The sequence below is a fragment of the Daphnia pulex genome, chromosome 2 (genome assembly GCF_021134715.1).
Source record: "Daphnia pulex isolate KAP4 chromosome 2, ASM2113471v1".
In the NCBI taxonomy this organism is placed as follows: domain Eukaryota; kingdom Metazoa; phylum Arthropoda; class Branchiopoda; order Diplostraca; family Daphniidae; genus Daphnia; species Daphnia pulex.
The window spans coordinates 11541099-11567351 of record NC_060018.1 but is presented as its reverse complement, the minus strand read 5'-3'; the positions used below and the strand labels follow the sequence as shown (position 1 = coordinate 11567351).

General features: G+C 43.9%; 6 protein-coding genes and 1 non-coding gene across 13 annotated transcripts in view; 1 reads left to right on the top strand and 6 right to left on the bottom strand.

The window, feature by feature from the left end:
* LOC124203399 (mRNA-capping enzyme-like) overlaps positions 1–2977 on the bottom strand; it is an 80941-nt gene extending 77964 nt beyond the window's left edge. Inside the window, exons 1-6 of one of the 2 annotated variants that reach the window (XM_046600118.1) lie at positions 2539–2976; positions 1571–2111; positions 1327–1497; positions 1147–1244; positions 881–1071; positions 611–806 (exon numbers count right to left, since the gene is read on the bottom strand). In XM_046600118.1, coding sequence (XP_046456074.1) covers positions 727–806; positions 881–1071; positions 1147–1244; positions 1327–1497; positions 1571–2111; positions 2539–2627 — 1170 coding nt within the window. In that variant the 5' untranslated portion in view covers positions 2628–2976 and the 3' untranslated portion in view covers positions 611–726. Of the gene's footprint in view, positions 1–610; positions 807–880; positions 1072–1146; positions 1245–1326; positions 1498–1570; positions 2112–2538 lie in introns of those variants that run through there. The other variant, XM_046600119.1, reaches the window with a different exon arrangement.
* Positions 2978–3121: 144 nt separating this feature from the next.
* LOC124203373 lies at positions 3122–7696 on the bottom strand. Of its 2 annotated transcripts, none has more exons than XM_046600117.1 (3): positions 7536–7696; positions 3719–4448; positions 3122–3652 (listed from the first exon to the last, which is right to left on the bottom strand). In XM_046600117.1, the coding sequence occupies exons 1-3, from the start codon at positions 7621–7623 to the stop codon at positions 3232–3234; spliced, it is 1239 nt and encodes a 412-aa protein (XP_046456073.1). In that variant the 5' UTR covers positions 7624–7696; the 3' UTR covers positions 3122–3231. The 2 variants fall into 2 exon arrangements, with proteins under 2 accessions (XP_046456073.1, XP_046456072.1); XM_046600116.1 differs by lacking the exon at positions 7536–7696 and adding an exon at positions 4509–4657.
* Trnar-acg lies at positions 7034–7106 on the bottom strand. Its single transcript has one exon. It is a non-coding gene; the product is annotated as a tRNA-Arg (tRNA).
* Positions 7697–8426: 730 nt separating the features above from the next.
* LOC124207861 lies at positions 8427–14870 on the bottom strand. Its single transcript, XM_046605502.1, has one exon. The coding sequence runs from the start codon at positions 14868–14870 to the stop codon at positions 8427–8429; it is 6444 nt and encodes a 2147-aa protein (XP_046461458.1).
* Positions 14871–17036: 2166 nt separating this feature from the next.
* LOC124188989 (protein lifeguard 1-like) lies at positions 17037–19262 on the bottom strand. Of its 2 annotated transcripts, none has more exons than XM_046581929.1 (5): positions 19140–19262; positions 18618–18723; positions 18295–18517; positions 17975–18236; positions 17037–17911 (listed from the first exon to the last, which is right to left on the bottom strand). In XM_046581929.1, exons 2-5 carry the CDS (start codon positions 18694–18696, stop codon positions 17543–17545), a joined length of 933 nt encoding a protein of 310 aa, XP_046437885.1. In that variant the 5' UTR covers positions 18697–18723; positions 19140–19262; the 3' UTR covers positions 17037–17542. The 2 variants fall into 2 exon arrangements, with proteins under 2 accessions (XP_046437885.1, XP_046437886.1); XM_046581930.1 differs by having other exon boundaries at positions 18618–18718; positions 19140–19160.
* An 8-nt stretch (positions 19263–19270) lies between these two features.
* Positions 19271–24010, top strand: LOC124188986 (phosphatidylinositol 4,5-bisphosphate 3-kinase catalytic subunit beta isoform-like). 4 transcript variants are annotated; one of them, XM_046581925.1, is made up of 8 exons: positions 19271–19593; positions 19739–20920; positions 20985–21231; positions 21295–21474; positions 21550–21944; positions 22016–22814; positions 22882–23318; positions 23391–24010. In XM_046581925.1, exons 2-8 carry the CDS (start codon positions 19760–19762, stop codon positions 23517–23519), a joined length of 3348 nt encoding a protein of 1115 aa, XP_046437881.1. In that variant the 5' UTR covers positions 19271–19593; positions 19739–19759; the 3' UTR covers positions 23520–24010. The 4 variants fall into 4 exon arrangements, with proteins under 4 accessions (XP_046437881.1, XP_046437878.1, XP_046437879.1 ...); XM_046581923.1 differs by having other exon boundaries at positions 19451–19592; positions 19757–20920; XM_046581924.1 differs by having other exon boundaries at positions 19452–19592; positions 19735–20920.
* LOC124188987 (zinc finger protein 184-like) lies at positions 23998–25979 on the bottom strand. The gene is made up of 4 exons (XM_046581928.1): positions 25326–25979; positions 24465–25206; positions 24280–24397; positions 23998–24206 (listed from the first exon to the last, which is right to left on the bottom strand). The coding sequence occupies exons 1-4, from the start codon at positions 25827–25829 to the stop codon at positions 24086–24088; spliced, it is 1485 nt and encodes a 494-aa protein (XP_046437884.1). The 5' UTR covers positions 25830–25979; the 3' UTR covers positions 23998–24085.
* Between the last annotated feature and the right edge of the window lie 274 nt (positions 25980–26253).

Genomic DNA, 26253 nt, shown 5'->3' with positions numbered 1-26253 from the left:
CAATGTAATCTTGAGAATCTAAACGAATCGTTAATGGGTTCCATAGAATTGATTAATTAAACAGAAATACAAGAAATAAAAGAATTCTAAATAAAATCGCAGTTAAGAGCAAAGCGTATTTTTCTTTTCTAACTTTTAATTTAGTAATAAGAACGTTTTATCTTGTTTCACACGTTGATGTGGATCCGTCGTGGATGGAACTCTGTGCTTGAAATTAATATAGTCGTATACATATTGCTAAACAACCTGGCAATCAAACAACATTTTCCAGATTTGTTAGAGGATCACGAGATGGAAAATTTAAGAACAAAAAAGGATGAATGTGTTCCACAGTCCATAGAGCCCATCGAGTTTAAAGTTTCATTCCCAAAAATTCATCCCTCGGATCCGGAGAAATTAGGTATAAAAATTTTCAAGGACAAAAATTAAGTGGATTACAGGACGTGTGGCCCAATGGATAAGGCGCCTGCCTACGGAGCAGGAGATTCCAGATTCGATCCCTGGCACGTACATTTAACCATCTAAAAGTTTATTTGGATTGTACCGCAGTACATTTATTACTCACAGCATTACAATGTATTTTCTAGAGAAAAAAGACACAGTTACTAGCTCAACTTATTAATAGTGTATTTCTAATGATATTTTGTTTTACATAATAACCGTGGATGAACTTGATTAAACCGTGAACACACAGCTATAATAGACAAACCGAAGGAGAAAACAATTTCATTCCAAACCTCTAGAATTTTCTAGAGTAATCAGGAGAAGATCACGAGACACGGCATTTTCTAGCGCTTCCATTTTCCCTATAGCAGTAAAAATACAGAAGGACGAAAGTAAAATTTTAAGTCTGACGTCAATTGTAAAATGTTCAGTTTACCCATAACTGCACGCCTTCCATTGGGATGATTGCGGTCATGGCGCTGCTTGATGAAGATCCATTGGTGATCAAAATAGCGGCAATCAATAATGCATCCGTCCAGCTTTTTAATTTCTTCTGTCATTTTAATCGTGTCGTATTTGATTTCAGAGCGATAAGGGCCTATCACATGAAGCTCGGCGACTTTTGGCCTTAGGGGATAATCGATAGATGAAAAGAGAAATTAGGGTCAAAATAACAATATAAAATCCATTGTTTAATTTTACTCTCTGATTCCTTTTGGAATTTGAAGCCGAAAACTGATTTCTTGAACATCATTTTCCCGCCACTGAAAGGCTTTGTAAGTGGATCTGGTGTTATAGCCCTTTAATGACAGAAATTACAGTATGACAAGAATTAAGGGTATTGTAAAGAGTCACTTAAACAAAATGGGTGTTTGGTTTTACCTTCTGTCGTGGATGAAAGACTAGCGAACGAAATGGATATTTGTAACTATTGATGAATTCATCAGACAAGTAATTTTCTGTCTGATACGCATCCTCGTATTTGATTATCTCCAAGTCAAATGCTTCCTTCTCTTTTCCCCGGGCATACGTCCTTGGTATCATGATCACTTCCTATCAGCAGATAAATTAAAATATAATAAAGAACCTGAGCCAATTACAAACAGATTAATATTGCTTCCTATACCCTGCCAAAAGCGATTCGTTCGAGGATATTCAAACCAGTCAGGTCATTTCCGCTGCACCTGATTGCGTCCAGAATTATAAACGTAAATTTCTTGGTAGCCTCTTTTCCATTACAACTGGCATTGTCAATTGATTTCTCTCTTGTAATTATTCCATCGAGAACAGTGTCCGTTATTGGTCGCCCGTCAAACGTTTCTATCTTAATGGCGTGATCCTCGTCGACACGAAAAATGTGTTGCGTCATATTCTCCAGGAAAATATCCCCGGAAGAATCGATGTAAAGCAGGAAACGCGGTCCGGCTGGTTTGGGTCCCACCACATAATAAGGCTTTGATGCAAGCGACTGGACGTTCTTCGTGGACAAGGAGACGGGCCACATCGCAGGAAAAATATTCCTCGGTCCTTTGGCGAATTCTCCCAAACGCACTTGCAGTTGACGAACCAGGTCAAAGTCATTTACAAGGTGTACCCCCTCAACGTCTTCGTTATCAATAAATTTTGTGTCAGGGTTGATGCGAGTGAATGTTGGCTTAGATCCTTCACTGCAGTGTAAAATGGTTAAATTGTTATTTGTCAGTGTTTTAATTTATGTAGACTCTAAACTATTCATTATTTTGTAAACATAAAATCATTGGGCATATCAGTTCTACCTATCTCCATGTCACGTTGAGAGTAACGTGTGTTAGTGCCAAGTGTTATCTTTTTTTTTATCTCGCGTTTGGTTTCAAAATAATTGCGCAAAGTGCTAAGCGAAAAGAAAAGCTGTTAACTCACACTCACGGATGTCCATTTAAAGTTATTCAAACATTTAATAATTTAAATTTTGTATTATCTGACTGAAATTCTTCTTGCTGGGCAGTGGGCACTTAATATTGACCAGTCGATATAATTAACATTATGTACGGAACTAATAAATAAATATCCCTTGAAAGCAAGAGTATAATAGATTTAAAAATAATCAAAACTCACGTATGTGACTGATGATGAATACCCCTCCCTCTGCCATAACGTGAGTAATTGGATCGAGTAGGATACCCGGATTGGCCTTGGCGGTCCATTTCAAAAATGTTTGTCGCCAACGAGACGACTCAACTAACACTGTCTATTTTCACCGTTATCTGAATACTTTTTCCGGTACTTATTCATTTTATTGCGTATACATCCTGTTAAAATGGTGGGCGGTGTTCGACTGATAAAAACAATTAAACTAAGCAAAAGGATATACAATACATCGATTGTTATTTTTCCATGCAGCTATGTAAGTTTCTATAGAGGCTATCCAGTTGAAAATTTCATATCCGAAAATGACTATAGGATCGATCAAAATTAGCTACTGGGATTTACAGAACAAAAGAAACCTCACAAAATTTGCGATTCTGGGATTTGATCCAAAAAATACTAGTATAAGATAAGTAGATAACGGACGTGTGGCGCCCACTGGATAAGGATAATTCAAATCACAGGTTACATAAAAATCTATTCTTTCATATAGACATGACTTGGTAGTCGTCGGATTTCGTTAATCATATATGTATTCGTAATGCTACAGCGCTTTCAACGCGTATGTTATCAAGTGTATTTTTTAAGATTGTTCAGAGAATGTTTTGCTTAAAAATGCACATTGCAAATGTCCGTGAATTCAATGAAATGAATCAAACAGAATTAAATGAAAAGCGGTACATCCAGATTGGGAGAAAAGCTGACAGCCTTGTTCAGTTCGGCAGCGGTACAGCAGAAGGTGTAACCTTTGGCAATGCTATTCAATTCAAAAATCGCGCTGTTTACCCAAGGAATTTGGTCGCACACATCCGGGCAAATAACGTCTTCCGGCATCACTGGGTTCAAATATGGATTGTTGATGCCGATAACCGCAGTGGCAGTGTTAGAGATTGGCTCATGGATGAGTTTCCAGAAGTATTTCGGCGCTGGGATAAGACCGTTGTTATTGGCATCAAATGCCAGATAAATTTGTTGCTGGACGCCGTTGATATCAGCCAACGTCGTCACGGAGAAATTTCCTGTGTAAATCGTCAAATCCAGTTGACGAGCAATTGCCGTGTTGCGAACACCAATCTCCAGCCACCTGCAATTAATATCATGTGAGTTAAATCTATCCACGCTAATATTGAAACAAGGGTTTGTCTTATACTTCCAGTTTCCGTTGTTGAACGTCTGGAATTGAGGCGCCGCATTCATGAAATAGTAGCTGGCATCTTGACTAGCAGCATCGATAAAATCAGCATCGGGAGCCATATGTCCTCGACTAAAATAGTACTCAGTATTGGGAACAATGTACTGGCCGGCCAATGCATCCGAACCGACGATCCCGGCGATGGTTTTCGTTTGCTCCGCTTGCGTGTACAGGGTGTTGACGCTCAACCCCGGGTAGTAGGAACTTTGACTGAAGGTTGGCCCAGTGTTTGCCTTGTCGTCGGCATTGACTGAACGACCGTAGACCGTGTCGATGGCATAATAATTCAAAGCCAAATTCTTGTCGTGGCACATGTCGAAAAGGGGAATGAAATCGGCGCCGAATTGCCATCCGTTGCGGATGAAGGTTCCCGGCCCGTTGGCGCAAGTGCCTTGCTCGATAAGAACTTCATCATTTTGCTTGACGCAACCGATTTCGTCGTAGGAATATTCCGTTCCGTCAGCCAGCTGCAAATTTGAGCTGGCCACACACGTAGCCGCATTCAGTCCTAAACCAGTGGCTAGCATGTAATTGCCAGCGCCCAAACAGCCGATGGTCACCTGTTGCCCTTCGCTCAGATTGATGATCCTGGCCGTGCCCTCCAGGACTGGGAGAACAATTTTCTTATTTTCGTCAATCAAGTGAGGAGGGTAAGCTGGCGAGCTGATGTCCAAGTTGAATGAGCATCCTAAATAAATATGAAATTGTGACAACATGTTCAAAACTATAAGAGGAATGAATAACATACCTGCTTTAGTATTCCTTTCAATTGAATAAGCGAGGCCGACATTCAACTGGGAAAAAATGACAAGTAAAGCAAACCCTAAAAGGCGCATGACGATTGAATTTATTGAGAGTAGTAGGTTCTCCAACTGTGGAATACTCTGGATGTGTATAATTATGATTCTCCCATTATATATAGCGCGTGGTATCGAGCATACATCTCCAAATCAAACATAAGAAATGGCGTTAGTCCCGTCAAACTCTCCGTATCGTTTAAAAGCCACCGAGTACTATATGTCGACATTGTTTGTGTTCTTTATGGTTGATAAGTGCGCATTGGAGTTTGAGTGTCAAGATTATATTGATCGAACTTTAACTAGTATAATCTTTATAGACTCTTTGCTCAGTGCCTTCAGCTATTGGTTGAGGGCTTGTCAGAGGTGCACTGAATGACGTCCAAGAATATTTTCAAGCTACGGTACCTACTATTTATCGTGAGATTCGGTAATCTGACAGTCGTGTGAGGCACATGAAACAAACGTGATGACTTGTGATGGAAATAATAATCCAAGATCGTACTATTTACATTACACTTGTTTAAGACTTTGTTGTGAGCGTAGGTATCCATATATAATAAAAGAACAAGCTTTTTTGGGAGGAGCTTATTCATGTGCCTATGAGAGCACGCTGTGATTGGTCAGTCCAGTCACCCATCAAGAGGGGTGAAAACCGCCGCAGGTTTTCACCCTCCTTGCTGATGGTCAAATAGGGGGGGTTGCTGCAAAGGGGAAAGGGGGGAAAGACAATGGGGTAAATTTCCGCGCCGTTGCAAATAGAAGGGTGGGTACTGGCTCACACTCACAACGCAGTACGTGCATCGATTTCTACGCGGCAAATATCGATATGTCAAATAGCACCAAATTCAAATCGGTATTTCTGTTCGAAAAATACTGTTTCCGCCCCCCTCCCCCCATAGATTTCCTCTCAGATCAAGTGCCCTCTTATTTACAGTTTACCAATTAATGTTATTATTTTTCACGTGAAAACGTATTTATTGGCGGGTAGAATAACGAATAGGAACCCACGGGCGAAATAACTTTGGACGATTTATCCACGGAATGACTTAAAATTTAAAAATATAGGTAGAAAATGACAATCTGTTGACTTGGCACGGGCAGATTTTTCAACGAGAAAAATTGGCGGGCAGATGGTAAACGGACATATCTGTCTTATAAAAAAAAATCAACTGAATTACAATCGGCAGGCACCAGGCAGAAAACAAATAATTATCGAAATCACAACAATAGAAGAGCCTGTCACTACGCATGAAAAACATTTCTTTTATCTGGGAAGGGGCAGATTTCTACGATAACATTGGCACGGGCAGATGGGCAACGGCCCATGAGAATTTAGCAGTAAATGATCCATACTTATAATTTACCCATTTTGCTTAACAACTTGGGAAATAATCATAGGAAATTAATTAGTCGCAATCAAATTACATGGTTAAGTAATACGAATTGCTATCACAAGGCAACTACCTATGAAGAAACGGACGTTGCCAAAAAAGATTATATTTGAAGAAAAGCCTCCACGCAAGACCAAAATATCTATTGACTGGGCAGGGGCAGATTTTCACGAGAAAAATTAACAGGGCAGGTGGTCAACGGGACTACTTTTATGTTTACTATAGAAATTAGGAACACAAGTGAAAATTGCTGATCATTTCATTAGTGAAAGTTGCATCCATCGTTTTTGTTCTTTACGTTCGACACTCACGTTCCCTTACGTTTATTTCCTTTAAAAAAGGTGAAAAGCAAATGAGTTCAAATTTAAGCTAGACCTAAGTTCCCCGGTCTCGACCGGGCCCAAGTTACTAGTAATATTCATAACTTAAAAGTAAGCCAAATATCACACTTGCAGAGTGGTATAGATTGTTTTGTTTACTTGTTTCCAGCAAGCTTGAGTATATCAGTGACCAAGTGTATTTGCTCTAAAGTATACATAGCAGAGTATTAGTTAGTGGTAGATAAGTATTGAATTGTATCCTCCATTACACACAACGCCCTTTATTGTAGCATTAAGAAATGCTAAGAATACTACGTTCTGAATATCAATTGGTTTTCCATTGAAAAATTCGATGCGCTTCGCTGAAAAAATTGAAATGCCGTGTACAAGAATTTTAATTAAAAATTAATTTAATTGGCATTAACCACTTTTTAAAACTGCCAATTTCAAAAATTTTAAATGATTTTGTGTTCGTTTTTAATCGGCAAGTTAATCGGTACGCTATTCCGCTTCCGATGATGGCACGTACGCTGACTGAAGATGATCTAGGCCGAGCCGTCGAGCTTTTGAATAATTGCGCCAACGAAAAAAAACTCTCTTCTGTTGTCTGATGTATTATACAATAATTATGAAAGATATAGGCTATCAGCTTTGCTAGAGCGTTCTTCCGCGTTCTATTATACGCTAATTAGTCTACTTGTCTATGCCTCAACGATTATACTATTTATATCCATATGCTTCTTGGCTTCTCCCGCATAAAATTGAACGTGCCAGGGATCGAACCTGGAATCTCCTGCTCCGTAGGCAGGCGCCTTATCCATTGGGCCACACGTCCTTTGAACTACAATAGTTTTCCTTCAAAGAAATCCCCATATCGTTAATTTCTTATTATCCTATGAATAATGAATTTTTGGTAACGGAATTTTTTACACGATAAATTTGAACTGCCCGTGCACGTAGCCGGATTTAGTTGCAAACCATTCGCTATCATGTAATTGCCAGCGCCCAAACAGCTGATGGTCACTTGTTGCCCTTGGCTCAGATTGATGATTCTGGCCGTGCCCTCCATGATTGGCAGAACAATTTTCTTATTTTCGTCAATCAACTGAATCAAGTGAGGAGGGTAAGCTGGCGAGCTAGTGTCCAAGTTAATTGAACAACCTGTCATCGGAATATTATGAAATAACCTATGATATAGTTTAAGTTGTGACAGCTGTGTAATTATAGTAAAGAGCTAATATCAAGAGTGGGTAAATAGCATTACCTGCTTTAGTATTCCTTTCATTTGAATAAGCTAGGCCGCCATTCAACTGTGAAATAATGACGAGTAAAGTAAACCCTAAAAAGCGCATGTTGAGGATATTGGGTCTTGGCTTGAATTAATTTATTTAAAGGTTTACGTTCTCCTACTTGGATGTAGAATCAACTGGATATGTATAATTATGCTAGTGCGTTATATAGTGAGCGGTATCGATCATATCTCTACAGTATTTCAAACATAAAACGTGACGTAAGTCTATAAAACTGCCTTGAGAATTATGTGCGCGTTATTAGAGTTTGAGTGTCAAGATTGTTTGTCGAACTTTACCTACCTTTAATCTATAGACTATTTGCTTAATGCTTTCAAACTATTAGATGAGGGCTTGAGAATGCAGTATATTGAATGACGTTCAATAAAATATTTAAGCCACCCGTAATATCTCGTCAGTCGTATGAGCAGGCACATGAAACAAACGTGATTGATAGCCTAGTAGTGATCCAAGATCGTAGCTACTATTTACATTATTCTTGATTAATGTAATGCCCCGCCCATCCCATGGTGGCCGCTCCTCATGTCACCGCCTGACGTCACATCCTGACGTCACAACCCGACGTCACACCGGACACCATGCTGCGGACTCAGCACTTACAATCCCAAGACGACTTGTGTTGCGAGCGAAATAACGGGTCGATAAATTCGAGTGATCAGTGTGGGGGGAAAAATTAGCACTTTTGTATTGACACGAAAGAGTACAATTTGAGAAAATGAGTTCGATACAAAACGAGCTTGAATTGTCTCGGATCGAGAATCGGGAGAGATATTAGCTCTACGGTGTCGGAATTGCCACTGCTTGTGGTCTGGACCGCTTTGTCCCGGGATGGGAATTTCGGTGCCCTAAGGGCGCTGAGGTGTCAAATTTCCATCCGTAACACAGCCGGCCCTGTTTCGGATGTCCGAAACATCGCGTTCTTCGGTTTCCAGCACACACAGCTGATGAGCCGCTCGGGTCCAAAGTTTCGTTTCGGTGCCTTTTCCGGACCAAATAGCGACGGATGCGGAGCGAACGGTGCCGTTGAGGTCGGGAAAGACTTCGTGGACGCGGCCGAGCGGCCACTCACCTCTTCGAGTGGCTGGATCAACAATCAAGACAATATCGTTGACAGCGATATTTCGATTCGGCGCTGTCCATTTTGATCGAGAATTAAGTTTCGGGACGATCTCGCGGAGCCACCTACGCCAGAAATGAGTGATAAGATCTTGAGCTGCTCTCCATCCTTTGGTGGTTGGTTTTTCTGACAGATCGATGACGTCCAGAGGTTCGTTCGGATGAGCTTCGAGGAGAAGAAAATGATTGGGGGTCAACGGAATGGGATCTTGCGGGTCGACCGGGACATATTCGAGAGGGCGTCCATTCATTAACGCTGCTGCCCCGACTAAGGCAGATTGCAGAATTTCGTTGGACGCTGTCCGGCCGTTGAGAATGATGCGTAGTGCGGATTTTGCGGACTGAATAAGGCGTTCCCATGAACCGCCAAAATGCGGCGCGACGGGAGGAGAGAAGTGCCATTCGATGCCGCGTTTCGCCAATTTCGATCCAATTCTTTCTTGATTGAACCGCGCCAGACCTTCGGAAATTTCCTTTTCGCCGGCGACTAAGTTTGTACCGTTGTCGCTATAAACGACACCAGGGCACCCTCGTACATTTGCAAATCGCCAGAAAGCGAGAAGAAACGAGTCGGTCGACAGCGTTTCGGCGAGTTCGATGTGGACGGCTCTGGTCGTTAAACAGGTGAACATCACGCCCCATCTTTTCAACGATCGTCGGAGCATGGTGATGGTCATCGGTCCAAAGTAGTCTATTCCCGTTCCGGAAAATGGTCGAGTGAACGGGCGGAGACGATAAGACGGAAGAGGAGCCATAATTGGCGGGGCTGGTTTTGAACGTAACAGCCGACATCTTGCACACTCTCCGACGACGGATTTTATAATGCGTCTCAGCTTCGGGATATAATACCGCGATCGGACATCGTGGAGCGTGCGATCAGGTCGCGAATGTTCGAGATAAATGTGTCGCTCACGAATAACCAATCGGGCCAATTTACTTTCGTGATGGAGGATGATAGGATGCTTCATGTCTTCGTTGAATGCGCTTCTATCTAGACGGCCACCGACTCTCATGACGGAATTGACGTCGAGAAAGGGGGTATGATGTACCAGCTTTGAATCGACGGGCAATGGGCGCCTTTTGCGGAGAAATTCCAACTCACGGGCGAAATAATGTTGTTGATCGATGCGGAAGGCGAACGTCATTGCCGTGCGGAGCTCGGGGACGGATAAAAAACTGGGCGTTGATTGGAGCTCTACCTTTGACGAATAATTTCGCGCAAAGCGCCGTAGCCAGCCGACGGATGATTTGAATTTGTCCATAGTTGACACACGTTCGGCAATGCGGATTAGCGGGTGGATGGGTTCGCTCGAAATCGCTCCCATCCAGCGTGACGGGGCAACTTCTGGATCGTCAGAGCTGGGCTCGGATATTTGTTCGGGCGCTGGCCAGTTTTCGCGGGGCATCCGGAGAAATGATGGCCCACAAAACCAACGGTGTTTCGGGTTTAAAGATGACGCTGGAATGCCACGCGAAGCGTCGTCTGCTGGATTGAGCTCGCCCGGAATATGTCGCCACTCTTTTGCCACTGACTGGTCGACGATTTCGGTTATTCGGTGAGCTACAAAAGCGTGGTAGCGGTGGGACGTCGAATGAATCCACTGAAGGACTGTTTGCGAGTCGGTCCAATATATTTTTGGGACGTCCATCAGATTCATTTCTTGTCGGACTGTGCTGACGAGTCGAGCGGCCAACACAGCTCCTTGGAGTTCGAGACGCGGGATCGATAACTGTTTCAACGGTGCCACTCGTGCCTTGCCAAGCACTAAGGCGACACTAACGTCGTCGTCCGAATATGAACATCGGAGATAAACACACGCGCCAAAACCATTCTCGCTGGCATCACAAAACGCATGAAGTTCCAGATGAACGGGTTGGGACACGCGGCGGATGCAACGCGGAATGCGGAGTTTTTCGAGAAGTTTTAGCTCGATGGTCCAATTTGCCCAGATTTTTTGGAATTCTTGGTCCAGCACGTCGTCCCATCCGCACCGGCTGTGCCATATATCTTGCATTAAGATTCGGGCTGGCAAAATGGCGGGGGCAATGAGGCCAAGAGGGTCGTGGACCTTCGATAAACCTTGCAGCACTTCACGCATGGTCGATGCCGGTTTCAGTTCGACTCGATACATGAATTGATCGGTCTCCCAATCCAACAGGATGCCGAGCGCTCTTTCGACCGGGAGCAACTCAGAATTAAAGTCGAGATGAGGACGAGAGAGCTCGGACGGAGCGACTGTCGAGAGAACACGGCGGGATGACGACATCCACTGTACAACGTTAAATCCACCGGTTAGGCATAGGACCTTGAAGTCCTTGGCGTCGCGAATGGCTTCTTCTTCGTTTTCGGCGGAGTAGAGTAGATTGTCGACATACGTGTTCGACAGCACGAGATCGGCAACCTTCGGATAAAGATGTCGATTATCTTCGGCGGTTTTTCTCAAAGCGAAAATGCACGTCGTTGGTGATGAAACGGCACCGAAAACATGTCGTGTCATTTGGAACACTTTGATTGGTTCGTTACTCCCAGGCGCCTGATACAGGAAACGAAGAGCGGATTGATCGCTTGCTGGAACTTGCACCTGATGGTACATTTTTTCAATGTCTCCGGCAATCGGTACCGGGAATTGACGGAAGCGGAGGAGGACTGCGACTTGGCTGGTTAATAAATCCGGGCCTTGGTAGAGCATGTCGTTGAGGCTGATTCCATTATGCCGAGCCGAGCAGTTGAAAACGACGCGGACTTTGTCCGGCTTATTCACGGACGTGACACCATGATGTGGCAAATAAAACAAGCGACCGGGCGTGCCTGTATCGGACGGATCGACAGGAATAGCGTGGCCGAGCGACAAGTATTCTTGAATGACCTTATTATATTTTTCGCCGTACGCTGGGTCTCGTTTGAAGCGCTTGGACAAATGTTGCAGCTGCTGCACCGCCGACGAATAGTTGTTTGGCAGCACTGCGGTTTCTTCCTTCCACATTAATGCGACTTCTTGTCGCTCTCCGGTGTGGCTGATAGATTTTTCTAGGATGTCCATCGCCTTCCGGTTTTCGGGAGAGAGAATCGGCTGAGTTGGTTTCTGGACACCGAAGGCTTCGGTTTGCCACAGCCTCGCGATATCTTCTCTCAACTCTAAGTCGGATGGCTGAAAATGGATTTGATAAATCCCGGGTCTTCTTTCGGAGGCCTCGAACACTCGTGATGGCACTGCACCGGCTACGCACCAGCCAAATGGCGTTAAAATAGCGTCTGGGCCAGTGTCTCCGGAGTGGCAGCGTTCTTCTAGAATACGATGAGCACCACGTATATCTCGCCCTATAATGACGGTGACGAGGGCTGAGTCAAACGTGGGCAAATCTAAATCAGCCAGATGATTCCATTCTTTCTTGACGCTGGGCCAATGGCATTTCTTCTTTGCAAAATTCAATTGCGGGACGGTCAATGCATTCATAGTTTTGAATCGTGATTGGTCGTCTCTCGGAGAAATGTCGAAGTTGACGGTGCGCGTCGGAATATCCGGATCTTGGCCATGGAAGGTTCTCAGACGGATCGTTTGGGCCTGTCCGGTCAATCCAATTTTGTCGGCCGCATGATCTAAGATAAGAGACGCTTCGCTGCCCGGGTCCAACAGTCCAAACGTGTCGAGATTTTTCTTGCCATTCCAGATTGTGATTGGCACGACGGCCAACAGCACGGACCATGATCTGTCCTTCTCGCGGATGGCGCAGGTGTAGCAATGGGTCGATCCGGCGGTCCCGCCGGTTCCACTGTCGTTTCGCTTTGTTGACACTGCTGTTGCTGGACTTTCGGTCGTCGCACTGACGGACGGCTTCGGAAATAATCGCGGCGCGCCATGTAGGAGACTATGATGGTTGTGTTGACACTCGTCGACACCACACTTTTTGCTGCTGCTACAGTCGCGACCTAAATGACCTTTTTCAAGGCACCGAAGACAGCAACCATTTTTCTTGATGAGGTCGCTCCTTGCGATTACGGATAAATCGGAGAATTTCTTGCAGTCTTGGAGCTTGTGATTGCCGTTGCAAACAAGACATTCTTTTAGGTTCTTGAATTGAACGGTGTTCTGAACCTTCGGTTTCGGATTCGAGTTCGATGCGGTCGATATCGAGAGGATCGTTGGTGAGACGGGCGAATTCAATTTGCTTTGAATTTGCCGGCCCGGTTTTCGGTCTTGTCGTCCAGCTTTTCCTTCTGTCGGTTGAGAATTTGACGCTTTGGCGTGCTTCACAACCATTTCGGCTTTCACGATGGTGTGCAGCCACGGTACAAAATCTTGCAGAGTCAGGAATTGCGGGTGTACTTTTACTATCTTCTTCCCCCACTTGCTTTGAATGTCAGCAGGGAGCTTGTCGAGAATTATTTCTAGTAGGCCGCCGGAATTCAGCTCATTTTCGTAGCCGCCATTTTTCAGCGACGACACGGCGCCACGCAGGGACGTAGAAAATCCTAAGAGGGCTCGATAGTCGTTAAAATGCGGAACTTTCGGAAGATCAAGAATGCTTCTAATGTACGTTCTTGAAATGAGATGAGGATGGCCATATGTACACTCGAGCTCTTCAAGCGCTGCTTCATACAAAGCTGGATCGTTTAGACAATCGCCCAGACTCTGCTGAATGTTTGATTTCAAACAACTTCGGAGAAGCGCCATTTTTTGAGTGCTTGATATCGCCTGATCGTCGTTGACTAAATCTCTAAAATTGGCGATGAAAGTCGGCCACTTTCTTGGATCGCCATCGAACGGGTCAAGATCTAGTCGCGGCATTCGGAATACGGATTTTCGGTTCGGGGTGTTGCCAGCAGCCGGCCCGCTTTTCGTGTTGTTGAACGACCATTTTGACGAGTCGACTGTCGGGCTGTTCCGACTTTCGGTTTTTTCTGTCGGTTTTTTATTCGCTTCTCCAAATGAAGGCGGAGCGGTGGACTGGAAGAATCTCGCACTATGGTTTTGCGTTCCGAATAAAAGCGGAGCGGTGGGCTGGAAGAATGACGTCCCATAGTTTTGCGCTCCAAAGGAAGGCGGAACGTAGCGGTTGAATGACGGATCTTGATCGCCGTCTAAATTCAAATCGTCAAAGGTGCTGCTGTTGAAAAAGCCAGGATTGGAACTTGGATTGGCAGCTTCCGGTTTGTCGCGAGAAAAATTTGGTATTGGTCGTCGAATCAAATATTCTCTGTTGCCATTGTCGTCCGTTTCCTTGGTCCCTTCAGCTGTAACTTCCGTGTTGTGGTCGCTGAAGTCTACACGCTTTTTCTGGATGGCTCCCTGTCCCGGGGCATCAGCTTTTTCGGAACGTTCAACTTCTTTTTTCTGCCGTGACAGCTCTTCTAGCTGTTTGATTCGGGTGTCGACGGCTTCCATAGCCCTTTCGTGTTTTTCGTTCGTCTCTCGTTTATCTTTTTCAACCAGAGTTCGATATTGAAGTTCGGCCTCGTCGCTGTCTCTTTTTTCTTTCGCCATCTGATCAGCTTGCTGCTGGAATTTTCGTTGTAGCTCAGCGTTGCGTTCGATTTCGCTGGAAATTCTCACGGAATCGAGGGTCATCTGCGTCAAAGTTATCGTCGCTTTTGAAAGTTGATCTTCAACGCTCCTTCTTAACTCCGCTTCTTGATTTAGACGTTGCTGCATCTCGCTTATGATGGCGGCGGAGTCGGAACGTTGTGACGCTTTCGATTTTGAAACTGATGAGCCAACGACCGAGTCTGGATTTTCGGGTTGTTTTGTTAACGTGTTGTTAAACGCTGCTTCGTCGCCGACAGATGAGTGTATGGAGGACCGCGGCGTGCGGATATATCTGTCGATTTTGCCATAAACTTCCATCGTTTTTGCTTCACATTTTCTGATCCAGTCGTTTGGGTCTTCTTTTTTCTTTGCGTTGAAATCTGGCGCTTTGATGTATCGCTCATGAGCCGCTGTGCATTCTTCTAGTTGATCGGCTAGTGACGCGCGATGCACTGCTAGCTCCCGTTTGCTACCCAGTCCAGCGATGTGTTGATTAATTTTTGTGATCAACTTGGTGTGTCTTGCTTTTTCAACCGTGCGCTCACGTTTTAATTGCTTTGCACTGACCAGCGGTGGAGAGTCGCTGTTGTCGGAGCTTTGGTCAAATTCGTCAGATGGGCCCGGCTGATTTTCTAAATCGGCGTCCATCTTATAACTCGGAAAGCAGAAAGTTTGAACGGCGAACGAAGGTGAGATGAAACGATGATGAAAAGAATGATGATCGATGAGATGAAGATGAAAGACGATTGGCTTTTACTGCACCCCCACTCGTTTGACGGCCAGCTGGCCTTGCGTGGTGCGGGATTCAGTAAAGATCGGGACGGACAGAGTCAAATGCGGAATTCGGATTGCGGAAATTCAGAGACGGATTAATCGGAGTCGGATGCGGAGTCGGAATTTTCGGAGTCGGATTTTCGGAGTTTTCGGAGTCGGATGTTCGGATTCGGAATTTTCGGAGTCGGATGTTCGGATTTTTCGTCGTCGGATGTTCGGATTCGGAATTTTTCGGAGTCGGATGTTCGGATCGGATTGCAGATTTCGGCGTCGGATGTTCGGATTTTTGGGATTAGCACCAGCCCAACTGGTCGAAACCTAGGACTAAGTGCTTCGGAGTGAATTAGCAACAGCCCAACCGGCCGAAGCCTAGGACTAGCTGCCAACAGACGGGTATCAACAGCCCAACCAGCCGAAGCTTAGGACTAATTGATATTACCGTAATTTTCGGATGGTTCGATCGCAAGCTGCAGGATGAATTCTTCTTGCTCTTGCTCTTCTTGATTTTCGGCACTGTGTAGTTGTTGTTGTTGGCTAGCCGATTTTTTCAATTCTTGATAAATTCGCTGAGCCTCACGCGTTCGTTCTTCAATCAGTCGCCTTCTTTCCTCCTCTCTTCTTTCTTCAATCAACAGCGCTCTTCTTGCTTGCCGTTCCCGCTCCCGTTGCACGCCTGCTGACTCTCGGCTTTGTTTGTGACGGGCAGCTTGGCGGGCCCTGCTGGGTTCGCTGTTGCTACGGCGCGGCAGCTTGGTGGTTTGGAGCCAAATGGCCACGTTACGAAGATGAAAAGAGGGTGGGATGGGGGGAAAAATATCCCACGTGACTGACAAAAAAATTGTTGGATTGCGTGATACGGAATTTCTGAGCTGTCGGAGCTCAGAAATTGATAGGGGACACAACAAACACGAAAGAGTTACCAAAAGAAGTTCGATGTCGAAGATGTGGTCGGATACGGCACACTAATCACGTTTGACGGCGTCAGATTCGAGTCGCATCGGTCGATGCACCAAAATGTTGCGAGCGAAATAACGGGTCGATAAATTCGAGTGATCAGTGTGGGGGGAAAAATTAGCACTTTTGTATTGACACGAAAGAGTACAATTTGAGAAAATGAGTTCGATACAAAACGAGCTTGAATTGTCTCGGATCGAGAATCGGGAGAGATATTAGCTCTACGGTGTCGGAATTGCCACTGCTTGTGGTCTGGACCGCTTTGTCCCGGGATGGGAATTTCGGTGCCCTAAGGGCGCTGAGGTGTCAAATTTCCATCCGTAACAACTTGCCACACCAACCCGTTCAAACTCGTCGCGCCAACCTGTCCTGACTGTCCGCACCAGCCCATCCCGGCTGGCCGCACCGTCACGAAGTGACTTGGCACGCCAGCTGCAAAGCAGCCCATCTTCACACATACCCTCCCCAATTTATAAACCCCATGTATTCATGTCCCTCTCTCTCTCTCGCTGTATACTCCTTGACCAGAATACAACGCCTCATTGTACCTGTAATCCTGTGTATTACATTAAGATAATTCTTGATTTGGGATGTTTCCGCCCTCCCGCCCAGCCTGCAAATTTATACAAATCTAGGTTTTCCGTATTAGCATGTAATACCTGGCAGACTCTGCGAGGTGAGGTGGACATGTGTGTTTGAGAAAAGCACACAGAAACGCATTGACGATTTGATTTACGTCATGATTTGATGATTTAAAAAAAAAAAATTTGAATTTGCCGCCAGGGTAGATTTTGGGAGGATAGTTTTCCATCTGCGAGTGTCATCAATGCCGGCAGAAATCGTCGATGAGGAGTGCGACGCCGGTCGATCAAGTACTCTCAAGTTCCAGGCGGCACATCAACCTATCATCAAGGGACTGAGATTGGCCCGACTGTGGATCAAGTGTTTCTGTCGGGACTATTTTAAATCAAAGTATGTAATAACGACAATTTCAATTTTTACTAACGAATATTTCCAACGATCTCTCTCAACTTTCGTGTTCCTCTTGAATCCTATTTCCTCGCATCGGAAATAAATCCATTTGAAATGATTTAACTTGGTTTATTTCAATACGCTTTGTTAGCTCACAACTGAATGAATGTTTTAGCCACAACTAAAAGCGTATGTTTGGGGGCTTGAACATTAATTGACATTAAATGGCCGTACCAAACGAATTCGAATTAAATAACGTCAACGGCAAGTTGGCTGTATTTCCAAATTCCAACTTAAAAAAAGGGGCGGGAGAAACACAACCGTGTCTCAGTATTTCTAAAGAGTTGATATTTCCATTGGTATGTCCGATATAACTTAATATATTATAGTAATAGATAATATAGCAATGGACGTGGAATAATGGTTACATCAATTTAAATGGAAAATAAAGAAGTATAACAGCAATTTCGAGGAGATTACGGTCTCAAGAAAACAAGTTTAATGTTTTAAAAAAAAAATTATTGACAAACAAAAAACTATGACTAAAACTAGAAACTAGATTAATAGGAAATTAACTCTGTGGAGATTTCTGAATAATTGTGAAGAAAACCAGACATCCTTTAGTTACGTGAGCCGCCAACTAAAGCCAGGATGTACAAGAAGATGTTGACAATGTCCAAGTAGAGATTAAGAGCTGCGAAGATGTACTCTTCGGGGGAGATTGAGTACTTGTGATTACCACCAAGCATCAATTGGGTGTCGTAGACTAGGTAAATGCTGAAAAGTAACGCGCCCAGCGAGGCATACACGAGACGAATAACCTTTCCGGGAATGCAGATGGCGACGATTCCGAAAATGAATAAAACGATGAGGCAGACAAAGAGGATTCCTCCACAAGCCGTGAAGTCCCATTTAGTCTGCATAGCAAAAATGGTGAGCGCAAGACAAACCCCCGTGCAGATACCAGCGGCGATTAGCACATCATCCGACTGTAAATAAGTATAATTGGATTAGTGGATGCCATTATAACAAAAAATAATACTTGAACGTACTCTGTAGAGAGACGAGACAGCGCCAAGCATAAAGCCTTTGCATAGAGTGAAAAGTCCCAGTAAAATAATATTCAAAGGCCAGCGTCGTCGGAAATCGCTGCAACACGCCAGAACGATTAAAAGGACGATGGTCATGGCTAACGCGATCCACCACATTTCTGGATGTTTACGTGAGTACATCTTGACGCTCGGTTCATAGACAAAGAGAGATATGAATCCCACTGTGATGGCAAGTTGCACCATTAAAATCGCGTACACCTTCCTGCAATGACATTTGTTATTTTATGATGGGATCGTGTAGTAAAGTTTTGAATTCATACCTTACGAAAGCCATACGGATAGATTTTTCAGAGAAGGAAAACGCGTCTTCTTCGATGAGCCCTCCGGATTCGTAATCTGCGCCACCTGCGTACATGTTGTTGGCTGCGGATGGTTGCTCTGGGGTTGTTCTGGGGGATTGGGGGTTGTTCTGGGGTTGTTCTGGGGCTGCGGATGCTGGTAGTTCATAAGGCGGTGGATTTGGATTATATGGAGGTGGTGGTTCTTGAATGATAAACAACATTAAAATTAACATACAAAATCTGGCTTAAAGCCAATTTTAAAAAAGGATTGGGATTCAAAACTGAAAAGATGACTTAATCACCTTGATCCGGGACAGCCCAGCCATAGCTTGGTTGCCCAGGCTGAGAAGGATGAGTTGGGTGGTCGGGTTGAGTCGCCATGTTTTATTTAAACAGGAAAAGCCTTCCCTTAGAAGCAAAACGCATGAAATTAATCAAGAACGAGAGAAGGGCTAGCAAAAATTTGAAGAAAAATATGACAATATAACAATATCAAAACCACTTCCGAATATTTTAATGATAAAGGTGATTTCCAAAATATTATTCATAGGTTTTATGGAAAAGGTGATATACGAAAATGGAATAAATATTGAGATATTGAGTAATTATGAGTCCATGTTGTTGCACAAGTATAACGTTAGAACGTTACTGAGAATAAGCCGAAATAAGCTTACGCTTGGATCCTTCCGGATCCTTCTAGAAACCATAACGTGCCAAGAGCCGCTAATTAGGCATTAACTACAAATCTATTTGATTTATTGAATTTCTTGACAAGACCAAGTAAAGACGAACAGCTAATAAATGTAGGTTAGTTTGAAACTTACTTTGGATCGCAAAATATCCCACCCAAATGGACTGGAATGAGTTTTTGAATGGATGGCCGCAACAAGAGAAAAGGCTTCTCTTGTTGCCCAGATTACAATTACGAAAGCAACAACAATAGGAGGGTATCTTCGTTTGAGGTGGCTTTGGGGTTTCCTTTTTCCTGGAACTTGTGTTTATCTTGTTTTGTTTTTTTATATTTTTTTCTACATCTTGGTTCGTTAGTCAACTGTTAGGAATGCGAACAAACATCCGCCCGTATCGTCGCTGAATTATCACTTCACGACACTTATCACCGTTTTCTTATAGGTCGTAATTCCGTGGAAGTGGTAAAACTTGGTTTTTCCAAAGTAAAAATGAAGTAGAGGGGAAGTTTGTTTGCATCTTTGGATCCGTTGATGTGACCTCCCGCAGCGTTAATCATTTGAAGCTGTGATCTCTCCATACACAACAGGGTTTGTCTCATTTGTTTTTATCTCTGTGACAGTACTGTAAATTCGGATTTTTCTTACTTCATAAAAAAAAACATAATTGAAAGACGTTTTCTATAACAATGAAAAGTTCTCAAATCTCAACAACCCCTTTTGTATTCAACAGGTATTATATGTATTGTTTTTAGAAAATGTCACCAGCCAGCCCATTCAACATGTGGGCCAATCCATCTCAAGACGCCAAGATCACGATAAATTGCCTGATGCCCAACAGTATTCTTATTCCCCTAGATGTCATGTCTAATGCTGTGCTGTCAGAACTTAAAGAAGAATTATGGGAAGAAGCAAGGAAATATCCGCTGCAAGGCCTGCTGAAGGAACAGTCCTCCTACAACTTTATGTGTGTCAATTGCATGGCAGAACGGGAAACGCTCATCGACGAAAGCAGACGACTATGCGACGTCAAACCTTTCTACAACCTACTCAAGGTGGTGGAGCGAGAAGGTGACAAAGCAGAAGAAACACTCAACACCAAAATCGGCCAACTTATCGGTAAAGGATTACACGATTTCGATTCACTCAAGTCCCTTGAAGTCAACGAATTTCGATGGAGAATGAAGGACATGGTGTCGGCCATTAGCAGGGAAAGGGAAGACACCTCAACACTCGACAGGATCAAGCAACAATATCCGTGTGACATGGCAGAATCGGATGATTTGCCGGCGTATCTTGCACCCAAACTGCGCGATGGAGTAATGCAGGTGAACATCCAACTGGAAAACATGGAGACATGCTTCTCGTTCTCTATCGCCCATACGTCCACACCGTTCCAGCTGACAACAATGGCGTTGCAAAGGAATGCTCATCTCCTTGGCCAGTATCCCATCGACGAAGATATTGGCTGTGGTCACGTCCTCAAAGTCAGCGGCCGGCAAGAATACCTGATTGGCGACTTTCCTTTGTCCCGCTTTCTCTATGTTCGCAATACGTTAACCAGAGAAGAGCATCCGTCGTTTGTCGTCGTGGCCAGCCAAAGCGTCATTCTGGAATCTGTCAGTACCATGTCCAGCGCTTTGTCCAGCGCCCAAGAAGCTGAAGCTGTCAAACGAAACTCACGCAACTCGTTCCCGACAATGCGCAAGAAACAGTCGCTACTCTCATGGAACGTTGACTCCCATTTTTCCTTTCGAGTGGAAAGCGTTTCGTTACTCAACACAAGCGAATCGGAGGTAGGAATTCAAGCTGGAATTTTCCACGGAGGTCGCTCTTTATGTGAGCCAAGAAAAACGCAAGCGAAAAGTTACGCAAACGGCGAGTGTACTTGGAATGAAGAACTGACATTCGATTTAAAGGTAAAATGACAAGAAAAAATCTGATTTTGTTTTATTTCTAAAATGATTTAAATTATTTTGTTAGGTGCGAGATTTACCCCGCGCCGCCAGATTGTGCTTAGTCGTCTACAGTCTGTCAAAAATGTCCAAAGGTGCCAAAGGATCTCGTCGAACGTTCAAGGATCTTGAAAATGAAATGTACATTAACCAGTTGGCGTGGGCCAACACGACCATCTTCGATTACGAAGGGCTTCTCAAAACGGGATCATTTACCTTATACATGTGGACCTATGCCGAAGATGTACAGAACGAAGAGATCATGAATCCATTAGGTATCCTAAAGAAACATTTTCTTGTTGTAGGTAATTACAAAATAAAGTAAAATCTGCTTAAAGGTACGGTCGTCTCGAATCCAAACGTGGATCACGCAACAGCCCTGACACTGGCGTTCACCAAGTGTCAGGACAGCAAATTGGTTCTCTATCCCAAAATGGAGGACATTTGTGCAGCAGCCGCTAATTTTAGAGATGAACTATCTGACGATAGCGGTTTGTCGTCGCTAAATTCTCTTAGTGGTAAACTTTTATTTTTTATTAACTTTTAATCTTAATTTCTAGTCAATTCAATAGTCAATTCCGAATTTCTTCTAGGAGATACCAGTAGCTTGAGTAGCCTCAGTATTGCTAGCACCGCCAGTATTAACAGTTTAAACAGTATCAACAGTTTGAATAGTATGGCCAGTACGAGCAGTTTGTCGTCGAAACGGAGCAACGGGTCGGCCATGTTTTACATTACGGAGCAGTTGCGTTACACGGCCGAACGCGATCCCCTTCACGAAATGCACGAAGACGAGAGGAGATTCTTGTGGTCTTTACGCTATCAAATATCTCAGCAGGTGCCTAACCTCTTGCCAAAGCTCTTGCTTTGTATCGAATGGAACGATTACAAGGAAACGGCAGAAATGCTCTCACTCCTGCCCAAATGGCCCAAACTGCCTCCGGCCAGGGCGTTGGAATTATTGGATTTCGCTTACGCCGATGCCGGGGTAAGAAAAATTACACGAAATTCAAAAACAAATGAGACGTTTACTCAAAACATGTTGTCAAACAATTACAGGTTAGAAGTTTCGCCATTGAATGCGTTCGTCAAGTCAGCGATGACGAGCTGCTACTTTACTTGCTTCAACTTGTCCAAGCGCTCAAACACGAGAGCTACCTGGAGTGTGATCTAGTCAACTTTCTCATCGTTCGTGCCTTGAGAAACCGAAAAATTGGCCATTTCCTCTTTTGGCATTTGAGAGCCGAAATGCATGTCCCGGCTGTTGCTGTCCGTTTCGGGCTGATGTTAGAGGCCTATTGTCGCGGTGCTCCGGACCACATGAAAGTCTTTTCTCGTCAATTAGCGGCACTCGACAGGCTCCAGGAAACAAGCGAAATGGCCCGGCAGAAGAAGGAGGGCCGTGACAAGCTCAAGCAGCTTGTGCAGGAGTCGTTGAGGCAGAACCATTTCTACGAGGCACTGTCGGACCTTCTTTGCCCGCTGGACCCAGCTTTACGTTGCCGCCGCATCCGGGTGGAGAAGTGCAAGACCATGGACAGCAAGATGAGACCTCTGTGGGCCGTTTTCGAGAATGAGGATCCATCCGGCAGCGACATTTATTTCATCTTCAAGCACGGCGATGATCTCCGCCAGGACATGCTCACACTGCAAATGATTCGCATCATGGATCGATTGTGGAAGCAAGCTGGCCTGGATTTGCGGATGAATCCCTACGGCTGCATTTCCACTGGCAACCGTGTAGGATTGATTGAAGTCGTTCTCGACGCCGACACTATAGCAAACATTCAAAAAGAAAAGGGGGTTACCAAAGTGACGGCCACTTTTGAAAAGGGTTCCCTCCTGGCTTGGTTAAAAGGTAAGTTTCACTTTTTTGAAATACTGATCGTCCCGCCTTTTTAAAAAAATGATTTCTCTTACCACAGATCACAACCCAACTGAAACTGCTTTGAACAACGCCATCGAGCAATTTAGCCTGTCATGCGCAGGTTATTGCGTTGCCACTTACGTGCTGGGCATAGCCGACCGGCATTCAGACAACATTATGGTCAAGAAAAACGGTCAACTGTTTCATATCGATTTCGGTCACATCCTCGGACATTTCAAAGAGAAATTCGGCATTAGGCGTGAGCGTGTGCCGTTCGTGTTGACTCACGATTTCGAGCACGTCATCACGAAAGGTCAAACTAAAAAAGGAAACGGTCCCGTCCGGTTTGAAGCCTTTCAAAATAACTGCGAGCAGGCGTTCCTTGTTCTTCGACGTCACGGCTCATTTATTATCTCCTTACTTGCCATGATGATCTCCACCGGTCTGCCGGAACTGAGCTGCGAAAAGGATTTGAACTATCTTCGTGAAACGATGGTATATATACTACATTTCAAATTCTTCAAATCAAATATTAACAACTGGAATTGAATGACATTTTTGTGACAGGTTCTCGATCTCTCGGAGCAGGAGGCTTTGCGTCATTTTCGTTCACAATTCGAAGAAGCGAAAAAGAATTCGTGGAAGACGTCAATCAATTGGACTATCCATAATTTGGCTAGTGACAATCGCCAGTAAGCGCCAAGTGGACGTGTAGTTCCTTTGACTGCCACATCTCATTCCACAACCGCCTATCACTCCTTTAGTCATCAAATCACAAGCTGGTCTTCTGAGTGCCTTATTATCTAAACTATGGACGATAACAAAAACAAAACCTGATGAACACAACAAAACCATCACCCTTGCCCATGTAAGTGCAATATGTCAACGACTGTCCCATTAAATGAGTCTTTCAATATCGTAGTCGACACCCTTGCCAATTGCTAGACGTGATAATGTTCTCCTTCCCCCACACCCTCATGTTGATTAACCGCCATCCAAGCATGAATTTTTATCTCCCACGCTGACTCCTACCTTATTGCAACACACACACACAAACACACATGCCTGCGTAATGGTTGAAGCAATAATGAATTCACTCATTTTCTTACACTTGCCACCCTGCGTTGTTTTGTTGATTCGTGTGGAGGAAAGAGCAAAGAAAAAATAATAAATTTAAATTGTCGCAATTTGTTTGTTTGTTTTGTGATTTTTTTTTTTTTTTTTTACAAGTATATCCATTTATTTTTCAAGCGTCAGATACTTTAGTTTTCCATAGAAATCACCAGGTAGCTTTCCACTTCTTCAGTCGGAATAGCAGTAGTTTCATCGGCCTCGGCAAGATGTTCAGCTTCATGGGCTTGCAAGCGTACAGTGCTCCGGAAACTAGGACATGCATCAAATTTAGTTGAACGAATAATCGACTAGAGTCAAACAAGATCTTCCACAATTTGATTACCTCTTGTTGCAGAAACGGCAACGACCTTTGGATTCTCCATGAGTCAGTTTATGAGTCGACAAATTAGCCGAAAAAGCAAAACGTTTATCACATTGATCGCAGGCGTAGGGTCTACTGCCTAGAATCAAAATATTAAAATGAAGTTAAAATTTCAATCAAACACAATCAAAAGACGTCTGTTGTACCTTGATGACTATTGAGATGTTCTTTAAGATTTTGTCTGTAACGGAAAGACTTGGAGCAGTGCGGGCAGATAAACGGCCGCTCTCCAGTGTGAATCCGTTGATGGATGAGTAGCTGGGCTTTTGTGTTGCAGCACTTTCCGCAATCCGAACACTCGAAAGTGGTGACGACATTAGGTTCTTGTTGGGCAGATTCAGGTGCCTTCGGCTTGCCATGGGTCTGAACGTGTTCGACCAACTCGTCGAGAGTAGCGCAGACTTCCTTGCAGACTACGCAAACTTGTTCAGTGTCAGCATCAGGCCCATGCGATTCAGCCTGATGTTTCTTGACAGCTTTGGAACTAGAAAATTTCTTTGGACAAGAATCACATCCATGTTGGCCTTCTGGTGTCTGCCCAGTTGGAAGGCAGACATGGGAGTGCAGCTTCTCCACTGTTGGGTAGTAGCGTGAGCAGGGCTTACAGAGAAAGTAGAGGAGTCTCTGAGGATAACGCCTTCGCTTCCCAGTGTGCACCTTCTTGTGATTGACGAGTGTGGATCGCTGTGTAAAGGACATGCCGCATTCATCACAACTGAATGGTTTTTCTCCTGTGTGTACACGACGATGCTTGACCAGTACACTCTGTGTAGCAAAGTCCATCTGACAAAAGTCACACTTGTAAGGTCTTTCTCCTGTGTGAGTTCGGATGTGACGTGTCAGTCTGGTCTTATTGGTGAACCTTGATGGGCAGTGAGGGCAGGGATGCTGAAATTGATAGTAAATTTATGGATTAATTACAAAACCAATTATGCTTACTCTACTTTTTTGTTTTTCCAACTACAGAATTAAAATAACATGAATTTAAAAATTAAGAGATTGGTTACCGGTTTTTCTCCAGTGTGAATCTTCTGATGATCCTTTAGAGTACCGATCTGGTTAAAGCTCATGCCACAGAGCTCACACTGATAGGGCCGCTCTCCTGTGTGAATTCTTGTATGAACACGGAAGACATTGAGCTGCTTGAAAGTCTTGCCACAATGCTCACAGCAAAATTCTCTTGCTTTAGGATCCTTGGTAGACCTGGGGCGGCCTCTCCTCCGTTTGACTGGCCTATCTTTCACCTCTTCTTCTTCATTTTGTTCATTTTCTACCTCTTCAGAATTACTGGCCTCACTCTTGTTAACAAGGACTTCTTCTTCTTCTCCACTTTGATAAACTTGTTCGACTTCTTCAGTGTTCTCATCTGTCATGATGATGTAAACTCTCTCACAATCACCGTCCTCAATTTTAAGGGAGATGCTCGCGGTCTGTTCTTCAGATTCATTGCTGAGATTCAGTTCTTCTCCATTTTTAACTTTAGTCCCTTTTAAATTCTTTTTATTAGTCATGACTTAAATTCTATCAAACCGTTTATAAACGATCAAAACTTAATGGAAAATAGTTAAGTTGTTACAACATCGACGTACAATACAAGGTGAGGCTTAACAGAGACCACCACTCCAGAGTTGCCGCCAAACTGAGTTCATATATGCAAACTCGCAATAAATCGATATAGTTGTTAATAATCGAGTACATTTTTTTGAAAAATTATCCGTTAGGTTTTTTTACTGCTAAATTAAGATAATAAAAATTAATAATATAAGCTTCCAATTGAAGTAGAAGTTTTCAAAGGATATTCCTTTTAACACCATTAATTTTCAATATTGAACACGAACTAATTGTTTTTTTGTTAAAAACTGTCTATCGAATTTTTTACAGTAAAAACAGCTTATCGCTTATTGGTGCACAATGCTAATTTCTAGCCGTTTCTGG

What these genes read in the sequence shown, in the direction of transcription:
- LOC124188987 (XM_046581928.1), bottom strand. Translation starts at nt 25,829, where the DNA reads ATGACTAATAAAAAGAATTTAAAAGGGACTAAAGTTAAAAATGGAGAA. An exon ending in TTCACACTGGAGAAAAACCG is followed by an intron (nt 25,207 to 25,325) that starts GTAACCAATCTC and finishes TATCAATTTCAG; the next exon opens with CATCCCTGCCCTCACTGCCC. An exon ending in ACATCTCAATAGTCATCAAG is followed by an intron (nt 24,398 to 24,464) that starts GTACAACAGACG and finishes TTTTGATTCTAG; the next exon opens with GCAGTAGACCCTACGCCTGC.
- LOC124188989 (XM_046581929.1), bottom strand. Translation starts at nt 18,696, where the DNA reads ATGGCGACTCAACCCGACCACCCAACTCATCCTTCTCAGCCTGGGCAA. An exon ending in ATCCGTATGGCTTTCGTAAG is followed by an intron (nt 18,237 to 18,294) that starts GTATGAATTCAA and finishes ATGTCATTGCAG; the next exon opens with GAAGGTGTACGCGATTTTAA. An exon ending in CTGTCTCGTCTCTCTACAGA is followed by an intron (nt 17,912 to 17,974) that starts GTACGTTCAAGT and finishes ACTTATTTACAG; the next exon opens with TCGGATGATGTGCTAATCGC.
- LOC124207861 (XM_046605502.1), bottom strand. Translation starts at nt 14,870, where the DNA reads ATGGACGCCGATTTAGAAAATCAGCCGGGCCCATCTGACGAATTTGAC.
- LOC124203373 (XM_046600117.1), bottom strand. Translation starts at nt 7,623, where the DNA reads ATGCGCTTTTTAGGGTTTACTTTACTCGTCATTATTTCACAGTTGAAT. An exon ending in TGAAAGGAATACTAAAGCAG is followed by an intron (nt 4,449 to 7,535) that starts GTAATGCTATTT and finishes ATATTTATTTAG; the next exon opens with GATGCTCATTCAACTTGGAC. An exon ending in TTCAACAACGGAAACTGGAA is followed by an intron (nt 3,653 to 3,718) that starts GTATAAGACAAA and finishes TATTAATTGCAG; the next exon opens with GTGGCTGGAGATTGGTGTTC.
- LOC124188986 (XM_046581925.1), top strand. Translation starts at nt 19,760, where the DNA reads ATGTCACCAGCCAGCCCATTCAACATGTGGGCCAATCCATCTCAAGAC. An exon ending in TCGCTTACGCCGATGCCGGG is followed by an intron (nt 21,945 to 22,015) that starts GTAAGAAAAATT and finishes AAACAATTACAG; the next exon opens with GTTAGAAGTTTCGCCATTGA. An exon ending in ACTATCTTCGTGAAACGATG is followed by an intron (nt 23,319 to 23,390) that starts GTATATATACTA and finishes TTTTTGTGACAG; the next exon opens with GTTCTCGATCTCTCGGAGCA.